At 44.2% G+C, this 12,556-nt stretch overlaps 1 protein-coding gene across 1 annotated transcript in view; it reads left to right on the forward strand.

The window, feature by feature from the left end:
* The window catches only part of LOC123768036 (switch-associated protein 70), a 114,809-nt gene extending 105,282 nt beyond the window's left edge, over positions 1–9,527 (forward strand). Inside the window, exon 10 of the mRNA XM_069306516.1 lies at positions 8,232–9,527. Coding sequence (XP_069162617.1) covers positions 8,232–8,420 — 189 coding nt within the window. The 3' untranslated portion in view covers positions 8,421–9,527. The remainder of the gene's footprint in view (positions 1–8,231) is intronic.
* Positions 9,528–12,556: the final 3,029 nt, after the last annotated feature.

Here is a 12,556-nt window from a genome sequence, read left to right on the forward strand (position 1 = left end):
GGTGAAAAAATGAATGAAAAATCTTGCAAAACAGAACAGAAGTGACATCCACCCTAAAAACAAGCTGCAGCGGCTCTGAACACACCACACGATAAGAAGCAACAGCATTCAGCATGAGATTTGGCTCCAGGAAAATCCAAGAAAGATAGGACAAAACAATCCTGTTCGACACCGACGAAATCCAACGAAGAGAAAAAAATGCCAGAAAGTCTGCCAAGACACTTTGTACTGCTGAGAAGAAGACTGCAGATGAGACACCATCAAAGAAGCAACTTTATCACCATACAAATGGCGATACATCCGTGTCATAAAAACCAGACATGTAGTACGGAGGAGTAAGTCTTACCAGTGAGGTACCTCACCAGCCCGACCTGCTGAATGAGGCGGAGCCATGATGCCCGGGTTTTGGACACAGAGCAAGCAGTGCATGAAATCAAGGCTAGACCAGCCACCATGAAGCCAGGAGAAGAACTGTCCCTGGATAGGATTCCAGCTGGACCGGAGGGAAGAGGTAGAGGAACCCCCACCTCGACCGTTCCCTGACTGCGAGAGCCTCAACCAGTCCCTCGCTGCAAGAGCCTCGACCAGTCCCTGACTGCGTGAGCCTCACAGTCGGGGAACAGTGCCACGTACAATGGAAGATGCCGAGACCACGCCAACGTAAAGAGGTTCACTTCTGGGTGCCCGTATGTCTGGCAAATCCGAAGGAAAGAAGCGGCATCGACTTTTCACTCCATGGAAAGATGAATGAAGAGAGACAGGCCATCGGCCAGGATGTTTGACACTCCCCAAACATGAACGGCACGGAGAGCTAAACTCCGAAAACTCAGCACAAGAGCTACACGAAGCGACCAGCTCCTAAAAGCAAAGGGCCGGAGAAACAACTCATGAGAAAATGAACCACAGAGAAGCAGTCTGAATTTAGCCTGAACACCAAGCCTCGAGGGAGCCGAATTCACCATAGCACCTACCACACAGCCACAAATTCACACACCGTGTTGTAAACCCGATGAAAGGATAGCTGCCAACACCCCTGGCTGGACTGATGAGCACTGTTCAAAAAGCCCCAATAGAGAGACAAGGCATCCATGAATACATTGAGCAAGGGAAGAGGGTGGTGCCTTGGCACCAAACCCCGAAGATCCTGAAGAGGAAGCCGGTGATGCAGCAACCTGTGCAAGGACACCAGGGAGAAAAACCAGCGATTGCAAGAGTGGCAAAAGAGGCTGCTGCGAAGATAGCAGCTTCCGAAGCCAAACCCTGCCCAGTGGATAATTCAGAAGAGCAAAGTTCAGTCTTGCACACAGCTGCTCGATGCAGAAGATGTGGAAGGATGCAAAAGAAGCCTACCCCCCCCCCAGACTCGACCTCCCTACGGAAGGAATGTCTACCCAATGCTACCGAAGGCTGCAAGAAACGACCCAAAAAGTCCACAAATCGTGGGACCAAGCGCGGGCAATGACAAACAGGCTCCCCCCCCCCAATGCCCCATCAACAGGGCGACCTGCGAAATGGCTAAAGCGAACCAAAGATTTGTTGGAGAATCAACAAATCGGAAATAGGCCGACAACTAATGAAAGCCGACAAAAATTGAGACAACACAGTCCTCAGGGAACAAAAGAGAACAAAATGGTAAAGACTGAAAAGCCAGGGCCCAAGCCACGTCAAACAAGAGGGGCCAGCACAGCCTGCCGACATGCGAGATGGGAAGTGAAAAGCATGGAAACTGCTCCCCGGAGAATCTGTGCAACAGCTTCAGCAAAGTAGACAACACAGAAGCAGCCGGGACAAAGGCCACAGCCAAGGGTCCCCCCCCCCCACCCTGTATCCCTGCAATTACTAAAAGCTAATCCAAAGACAACACTAGAAGACCAGGGAAATTGCAAGACAGAGGCCAAAGACTGTGATCTGAAGTCATCGGCCTCCAAAGTAGCCGAAATTGAGAGAACTCGAGCATGAAGCTGCACCAGATCAACATCACAAGGAAGCACAGGGGCAAAGAGGCACTCAAAGAGAAACCCTAGAGAGCCCCCACAAGAACACCTGCAACAAACAGGAACACCATGCCACTCAAGCATGTGGGTACGACAAAAGTCATGCCAAGTCCCAAGAGATAAGAAGGGACATTCTGCCAGTCAGAAAGACACTGGAACCATGGAAAACACCCAAAAAGGGCAAGAACTGAACTCTAAGAAAGCATGAACCAACACCAAGGCGTAAACCACGTCCTGCAGGAGGTGAGCACCGAGCGCCTCCTGAACCTCCGCAGGGTAAATCTGAGAGGAAGAAAACCTCTGGAAAGACAAATCCAAGAGAGACTCAAATGTACCCAGAAACAAACTCGGGGTTGCCAACCCAACACAGACTCAGATAGGGAAGGAGGGGTACAAAAGCCCCCTCCCTAGCAAAAGAAACCCCTGTGCAGAGGGCATAAAGCCCCAAGCAGGGGTCAAACGGAACCCAAGAGCTCAACATAAACTTCCTCCGAGCCCTGGAAACCATCAACAAAGGCCTCAGAGCAGAGCCCTCATCCACGCCCTCCACCCCAGAAGGAAAGGCGGAATCCAGGGAAGAAACCTCAAAAAAGGGAGTCAGCTGGAGAGATTCAGTAGCTTCAGCGGGTAGAAGAGCCCAACCACGTTCGCACCCGTATCGGAAGGGGCAGCCTCTGAAGCCACCTGAGCCTCACCCCAAGCTAAACTCCGCCTTGACGCCGAAACCCACAGATATCCGGGAATCAGCAGCAGGGATAGGGAGGAGGAAAAAGGGCGAATGCGCCCACCAGGCATGGACTAAAGCAATAAAACCCAAGTGGGGCAGCTCCGGGGCTTCCAAACGGGTACACAATCTGTCACGTTGTAGCACAGAGACTATGCAACACGATGCTGCCCAATCCGGCATAATATCAAATGGGGAGGAGTGAAAATGGTGAAATTAGTGAAAAAGAAAATTATCAGTCTCTGTGGCGTAGTGGTAAGACGCTTGCCTGGCGTTCCACGAGCACTTTGTCCTGCGTTCGTATCCTGGCCAGGGAGGATTTACTGGGAGCAAATCCTTAACTGTAGCCTCTGTTTAACTCAACAGTAAAATGGGTACTTGGTTGTAAAAGCGATTCTTCGCGGGAGTCGTATTCCAGGTAACATAGGATTAAGAACTTGCCCTAAATGCTACGCGTAACAACTCTTGTATATATAAATTAAACAAAAAATAAAAACAGGCAGCAATGTGGAGGCAGAATGGATGATCGGCACCCAGAGATGGGCAACGAGCAACCCTCCAATTCGCACAAGATGAGAATGAGCTCAGAAGTATCCATAGTATGACTGAGCCCACTGGGATTTTCTCAGGGCCTATAGGGTGAATGAACCCTATATGAAGCCCAGGCACTGGGCCAGCTAACTGGTAAACTCTGTCCAACCAGGCAACCCGACTACAAGTAGCAGCTGTGAAACCTCAGGAAAAATAGAGACTACCACCACACTCTAGGCAGAGCCTAATGAGGAGCTAAACAGACCTCCTCAGTAACAACATGCAAAATAGCCAGGAACTAGAACACAAAAACCCATGCAACCCCTCAACTAGCAAACTAGCAGACGATGAGAAACATCGGCTCCCTGTATGATATCATATAGCAGGCTGCACCAGCCACAGTGTGCCCCACCAGCCGAAAATCACACCCCTACCTGGAGCAAGTTGGAAAGCCTGCCCAACACCCCCGATGCACCCCAAGGGCGAAGACAACTACAAGCGAGGAAGTCCTCAACGGGGAGTGAGTCCTGACTGCACCAGGGAAGATATCCCTGAAGCACAAGGGCAGTACTTACGGAGTACCTAGGGAAGGTGTCCCTAGGTGTGTGCAGCTCCAGTACACCATAACACCTGGCCAATGCACACCACAAGTGCAGGAACAGCCACACATGGCAAAAATCCAGAACAGGAAATTGAGGCCATGGTGACATCAGACTACCAGCACTTCAGTTTAAAGAACTGGATGGTGGGTAGCCGGGCTCACCCGAGCCGGCTCCCTCTCCCAATACGAAGGGAAGGGATCTAGTTGAACAAAGTGTTCCTTGTTTGTTTTCTTTTTGGAGGAGTTCTTTTACTCTTTTGAGAACATAGGTCGCAATTTTATTAACCAGACTGTGGTCTGTTTTGTTTCGCCTTCCTTTCTGGGTGCCTTTTCTGTTTGATGGCAAGTATTACGTACAGTACATTAAATGTAAGGTGTTCGTAGGCCATTGCTCCCTCTGCCACTCTGAGGGGGCCAGGTTCTGGCGCGTAGTCCCCAGTAGGCATAAGAACTCTGTGACTGATGACCCCAACTAATATAGCATTATATCAGTTCAGCTCCCTGAAGCCCCGTCGGCTTCAGGGAGCCGACGGGGGTCCCCACAGAAAGTAGTGATGAAGAGAGGATACACAGTGGGTGAGGATACACAGTGGGTGAGGATACACAGTGGGTGAAGATACACAGTGGGTGAGGATACACAGTGGGTGAGGATACACAGTGGGTGAGGATACACAGTGGGTGAAGATACACAGTGGGTGAGGATACACAGTGGGTCAGGATACACAGTGGGTCAGGATACACAGTGGGTGAATATACACAGTGGGTGAGGATACATACACAGTGGGTGATGGGAGGGGCGAAGGTCTCATGATGAAAAGAATATAACTTCACCTTATGGAGAAAAATATGAAGATGACTAATGTGAACACCAGAAACAAACCAGGAGGCTACCTAGAAAAAAGAATTTACCATAGAATAAGTCAAGACATCAAGGAAAATGAAGTATGTATGCAAAAACCCAATCCATGAATTAAGAGATTCCAGGAGAAACATGAACCAATCATAGACAAAAAAGAATCGGGAGCAAGTTGAGGAAAACAGGTAGAAGAAACATCCACATCAAAGGTAAGAAAGACTCTGTCATAGCCGAACAAAAAGAGGCAATGACATTTGACATAAAACAACGTTCTAAAGAGAATCAAGACTGAAATATCATGACCACGTGGCCAGGCACTTAGAGCAAGAAACTAAAAGAAGGGAATGAAAAGGACCACCAAGCCACCACATACTGTTGCTTTCCTACTATGGGTAGCTTTGGCTGTGTCTTGTACCCTGTATTTTGTTAAGATTTTCATTTTTCCATACCAAAGTACCTGGAATTTATCACTGTTAAACATCGTGTTATTTTCCATTGTCCAATTGAAAACTTACTGAAATACAGGCTAATTATTTATTGTCTTCTACGCAAGTAATTTTCATACGAAGTTTTGTCATCTACAAAAGATATGAAGCTGCGATTTGTATTTTTGTCTAAATCTGATATAAGAATAAGAAAAAACAGTGGACTGTGCCCTGAGGTACAAACCTTTTCACTATGCTTAAGCATAATTTTATTTGATTGAATGTTACTCTTTACATTGTTTGACAACAAAATTAAAATCCACTGCCCTACTATTCTCATTATTCCTGTTGATCACATTTTATGGGATGTGACTCCATGGTCACACTTATCAAATGCTTTTGCAAAGTGATGTGTACAACATCTGCATTTTGTTGTTGTTCTAATGATTCCATGATTTTGTCATAATGGTTGAGTAACTACAATAGGTATGATCTTCTTGCTCTAAATCCATGTTGACCTGGATTGTGAAGTTCAATGTTCTCCATAAAACCAGACAAAACTCTAAAAGAATGTTTATATACCTGCAACTGATTTAGAAATGGAAACTGAATTTAATAGCTTCTTTTCAGCTGTTGTGCTAACCTTGCCAGAAAAATCCCACAGACTCAGACACATGTTAACACATACTCTCAAACTCTCCAAACTCTCTTCTCCTTTCACCAGTCAGCCCAACAGATGTTGTGTCCATCATATACTCAATAAAAGCCAAAGCTGGGAAAATTAATGAAATACCATCCATGGTAAACAAGAGTGCCTTCCATGCCCTTGCACCACCCATAGCTCTGCTGTTCAAAAAATATCTAGTTTCATACCTTCCCTAATATCCTTAAAAATGCAAGAGTAATGCCAGTTCATAAAGGAGGTAACACAGCAGACATAAACAATTACAGACCAATATCAAACCTACCCATATTATCAAAAATATTTAGAAAAATTATTTACAAACAGCTCTACTCCTACCTCGTAAAATTTGACATACTCAGTCCCATCAGTTTGGTTTCCGCTCCCAAAAAGAGTACCAACGATGCAATTATTAGTCTGTTTGATATAATCTTCTCGGCCCTTGACAAAAATTAGTTTCCGATTGGACTCTTTATTGACCTGAGAAAGGCCTTTGATACTGTTAACCATAACTACCTCTTACTTAAACTTCACCATTATGGAATCCGAGGCCATGCTCTGAACGATATCCGATCCTATCTTAGTGACAGACACCAATATGTAGCCATCAATTATATAACCTCTCCTATTCTACCAATAACCATTGGAGTGCCACAGGGCAGCATCCTAGGATCTCTCCTATTTCTTATATACAACAATGATCTGCCTAATGTCTCAAACATTCTTAAACCTATATTGTTTGCTGACGATACTACCCTCATCTACTTAGACCCCAACCCACACATATTAAAAATGTTGTAAATAACGAACTAAATAAAGTCCACTTATGGATGACAACCAAAACTCTCACTAAATAGAAAAGACCTACTACATCTTATTTGGAAGTAAATCAACAAATGCAATTCAGCTTCAGATAAACAATATTAACATCAGCAATAAAAATTATGGAAAGTTCCTTAGCCTATACTTTGACAAGAGACTCAACTTCAGCACCCACATGCAACACAAAACTAAGAAAGTCTCTAAAATCAGATATTATGTACCTAACTCTGCTCTCCTCTCACTATATTATGCACTAATCTATCCCTATCTTACTTATGGTATCTGTGCATGGGGCTCAACCACTGCAAACTACCTCAAGTTCAAGTTTCATCACTTAGCAAAAATCTGCTATCAGAACAATAACAAACTCTGCTTTCAGACAACACTCAACCCCCTGTTTAAATCCCTAAACATGCTAAACATAAATTAACTCCACACATTCTCTTGTATCATCTACATTTACAAAATCCTATTCTTAAATGTAAACCCTGTTCTGAAACTCTCCCTGGACAGATGTAATAGGACCCATAATCACCACACCAGAAATAAGTATCTCTTTGATATCCCCAGAGTTAAACTTAATCTGCATAAACACTCTATGCAAATAAAGGGACTTAGTCTATGGAACTCACTCCCTAATGAATTGAAAAGCTGTCCAACTTTTGCCTCATTCAACCAAAAAGTACCTAATTTCATCTTCAGAGTTTCCTACCAAATGCTTTAAACTCTCTCTGTATCTAGTGCTACCCACTTCCCCAATATATTTATCTGAGCCATATAACTTTACCATAGTAATCATTGATATCATTTCAAATCATGGTTGTTATATTGAACACATGTTGTGTGCTACCGAATCCCTCAATATATATGTACCTAATGATACAACTTTACCTTCTGATCATTACTGTCATCTTGTATGTGCTATCAATGGGTTTTAATATGCCTACTAATCTTTGTCAAATTATCAATCAAGCTATCAATGCTTTCAATCAAAGCTATCATTGTGCTTTAATGTGCCTACTAATCTTCGTCAAATTTTCTTACAATGTACCTGTGAATATTTTATCAATTTTGCTAGAAATTACCTACTTAATATTATCTGCCAGATTAAGGACCTGCCCGAAACGCTGAGTGTACTAGTGGCTTTACAAGAATGTAAAAGCATCATGCTATGTACTCTCATAAACCCAGTGTACCTTCTTGTATATATATAAATAAATAAATAAATAACTCGAGATCTGACTCCTGATCACTCTTTCAAAAACTTTTATTATGTGGGACACTGATGCTACTAGTCTACCATTTTTAGCCAATACTTTATGCCCTCTCTTGTGTAGGGAAGCTATATCTGCTGATTTAAATGCTTCTGGTATCTTGCCCAGTGTCCAAGCTGTATCCAAACATGAAGAAATGACCAACCCTTAATTATTAAAAGACTAAACTTGATATACAAGGAATTACATGATTATATTGAATGAGGAGTTGTAGAGACCATCTCTGAGCTTCAACCAACATGTGCTTTTTCCATATAAATACACTAAGACAACTTGCCATCTTTTTAATACAAATTCATTTATATTCTTATCAATTTTATAGGTCAAGGAGAGAACACCACCTGTTCGTACATATTCCCTGCGGCCAATACGAAAAGAACGTGGAACAACTCCAGTCAGATCGTCATCATTTAATAGCCATGCTGCACGCTTTTTCAAGTTTCGTTCAAAAACTGATGACACAAATGATAATGTTAGTGAAAATAGCAACGGTACGGTGGAGAGCAACTGAAGTTTATCAACAGTACAGCAGAGAGCAAATGAGGTTTTCCAATGGTACAGCGGAGAATGACAATGTACCGCTGTATTGGTTGTCAACAATACAGCGGAGAACAACTGAAGTTCATCAGTGGTACAGCAGAGAACAACTGATATTATACAAACATGAAACAACCAAGCTCAGTGAAGTATAGTTTTGGCATAGAAGATACAATCATATTCTTACTGAATGAAGAAATACTGTATTTATAAAAAATATTACATATTTAAAACAAATTATCAACAAGTAAATTAAGAACTAGAGAAGAATACCACTAGTAGAGTACAGGTAATCAGGATGCTCAGATTAAGGTTGAAATAATAAACTGACCTAACCCACGTCATGGTCGGGTGTCCGACACCTGCCCACGTAAAGGCAGGTGTCTGGGATTCACTAGAACGCAGGTTTGAGTCACTCCATTACCTCAAAGTGATTTGCATTGATATATCATGCCATTGTGATTTATTTGTGATTAGAGTTGAAATATTTATTAGCAAATTGTTCATTTTATGTACTGATTATGATGTTAATATTTATTTAATCTGACTCTTACATTGATGTGCAAGAGATGTGAATCATGGATTTGAAGCATCATGGAATTGAAAGCTTTGCAAATGGTGAATGGTGCTTTATTTGATCTGTATCCGACAGTCACTGACTGAATGATACAGTTACTGGCCTTATCAAATTAATAAAGTTATATACAAATATATGAGCTTCTTGTTTTTATATTATGAATAGCGTATAATCTAAATATATCCTCAAACGTGTCAATATATTTAACATGAGCTTTAAGTGCTTTCTTTAATGACGATGTATATTGGTTGCACATGAAATCAAATTTACTGATATATACACCGAAGGCAGCTATTATCTGTAAAAAACGTTTGATGGAACGAATGTCACAAACTATTTTTGTATTAAACTTAGTATTTATTTACTGAAATTTGTTCTTTTTCTTTGTTTCATAGACCAGTGAGAAACAATCACACTATGCTCTTATCTTATACATTGTATAAATATACATAAAATATATAAAATGTTCATTATTTTTTTGACAAATAAAAGTTTTTGCAAATGTGCAACGTTTATTTTTAACCATTGTAAAAAATAAAAATAGTATCCAAATTCTAATTACAATATCTATCTCAATACAATCATTTTTGACACCTCAACAATGCCACCCCATGTCACAACACTGCCACTCTCTCACAACACTGCCACTCTCTTTCCCCTCTCACAACACTACCACTCTCTCACCTCTCACAACACTACCACTCTCTCACCTCTCACAACACTGCCACTCTCTCACCTCTCACAACACTGCCACTCTCTCACCTCTCAAAACACTGCCACTCTCTCACCTCTCACAACACTGCCACTCTCTCACCTCTCTCAACACTGCCACTTTCTCACCTCTCACAACACTACCACTCTCACCTCTCACAACACTGCCACTCTCTCACCTCTCTCAACACTGCCACTCTCTCACCTCTCACAACACTGCCACTCTCTCACCTCTCACAACACTACCACGCTCTCACCTCTCACAACACTACCACTCTCTCACCTCTCACAACACTGCCACTCTCTCACCTCTCACAACACTACCACTCTCTCACCTCTCACAACACTACCACGCTCTCACCTCTCACAACACTGCCACGCTCTCACCTCTCACAACACTACCACTCTCTCACCTCTCACAACACTGCCACTCTCTCACCTCTCACAACACTGCCACTCTCTCACCTCTCACAACACTGCCACTCTCTCACAACACTACCACTCTCTCACCTCTCACAACACTACCACTCTCACCTCTCACAACACTACCACTCTCTCACCTCTCACAACACTGCCACTCTCTCACCTCTCACAACACTGCCACTCTCTCACAACACTACCACTCTCTCACCTCTCACAACACTGCCACTCTCTCACCTCTCACAACACTGCCACTCTCTCACAACACTACCACTCTCTCACCTCTCACAACACTGCCACTCTCTCACAACACTGCCACTCTCTCACAACACTGCCACTCTCTCACAACACTACCACTTTCTCACCTCTCACAACACTGCCATTCTCTCACAACACTGCCACTCTCTCACAACACTACCACTTTCTCACCTCTCACAACACTGCCACTCTCTTTCCTCTCTCACAACACTACCATTCTTTCACCTCTCACAACACTGCCACTCTCACAACACTGCCACTCTCTTTCCTCTCACAACACTGCCACTCTCTCACAACACTGCCACTCACTCACCTCTCACAACACTACCACTCTCTCACCTCTCACAGCACTGCCACTCTCTCACAACACTGCCACTCTCTCACAACACTACCACTTTCTCACCTCTCACAACACTACCACTCTCTCACCTCTCACAACACTGCCACTCTCTTTCCTCTCTCACAACACTACCATTCTCTCACCTCTCACAACACTGCCACTCTCTCACCTCTCACAACACTGCCACTCTCTTTCCTCTCTCACAACACTACCATTCTCTCACCTCTCACAACACTGCCACTCTCTCACAACACTCCCACTCTCTCACAACACTACCACTCTCTCACAACACTACCACTCTCTCACAACACTACCACTCTCACCTCTCACAACACTGCCACTCTCTTTCCCCTCTCACAACACTGCCACTCTCTCACCTCTCACAACACTGCCACTCTCTCACAACACTACCACTCTCTCACAACACTACCACTCTCTCACAACACTGCCACTCTCTTTCCCCTCTCACAACACTACCATTCTCTCACCTCTCACAACACTACCACTCTCTCACAACACTACCACTCTCTCACAACACTGCCACTCTCTTTCCCCTCTCACAACACTACCATTCTCTCACCTCTCACAACACTACCACTCTCTCACCTCTCACAACACTGCCACTCTCTCACAACACTACCACTCTCTCACAACACTGCCACTCTCTCACAACACTACCACTCTCTCACAACACTACCACTCTCTCACAACACTACCATTCTCTCACCTCTCACAACACTGCTACTCTCACCTCTCACAACACTACCACTCTCTCACCTCTCACAACACTACCATTCTCTCACCTCTCATAACACTGCCACTCTCTCACCTCTCACAACACTACCATTCTCTCACCTCTCACAACACTACCACTCTCTCACCTCTCACAACACTGCCACTCTCTCACCTCTCACAACACTGACACTCTCTCACCTCTCACAACACTACCACGCTCTCACCTCTCACAACACTGCCACGCTCTCACCTCTCACAACACTACCACTCTCTCACCTCTAACAACACTACCACTCTCTCACCTCTCACAACACTATCACTCTCTCACCTCTCACAACACTGCCACTCTCTCACCTCTCACAACACTGCCACTCTCTCACCTGTCACAACACTGCCACTCTCTCACCTCTCACAACACTGCCACTCTCTCACAACACTACCACTCTCTCACCTCTCACAACACTACCACTCTCACCTCTCACAACACTACCACTCTCTCACCTCTCACAACACTGCCACTCTCTCACCTCTCACAACACTGCCACTCTCTCACAACACTACCACTCTCTCACCTCTCACAACACTGCCACTCTCTCACCTCTCACAACACTGCCACTCTCTCACAACACTACCACTCTCTCACCTCTCACAACACTGCCACTCTCTCACAACACTGCCACTCTCTCACAACACTACCACTTTCTCACCTCTCACAACACTGCCATTCTCTCACAACACTGCCACTCTCTCACAACACTACCACTTTCTCACCTCTCACAACACTGCGACTCTCTTTCCTCTCTCACAACACTACCATTCTTTCACCTCTCACAACACTGCCACTCTCACAACACTGCCACTCTCTTTCCTCTCACAACACTGCCACTCTCTCACAACACTGCCACTCACTCATCTCTCACAACACTACCACTCTCTCACCTCTCACAGCACTGCCACTCTCTCACAACACTGCCACTCTCTCACAACACTACCACTTTCTCACCTCTCACAACACTACCACTCTCTCACCTCTCACAACACTGCCACTCTCTTTCCTCTCTCACAACAC

This window comes from Procambarus clarkii, chromosome 58, assembly GCF_040958095.1.
Source record: "Procambarus clarkii isolate CNS0578487 chromosome 58, FALCON_Pclarkii_2.0, whole genome shotgun sequence".
NCBI classification, from domain to species: domain Eukaryota; kingdom Metazoa; phylum Arthropoda; class Malacostraca; order Decapoda; family Cambaridae; genus Procambarus; species Procambarus clarkii.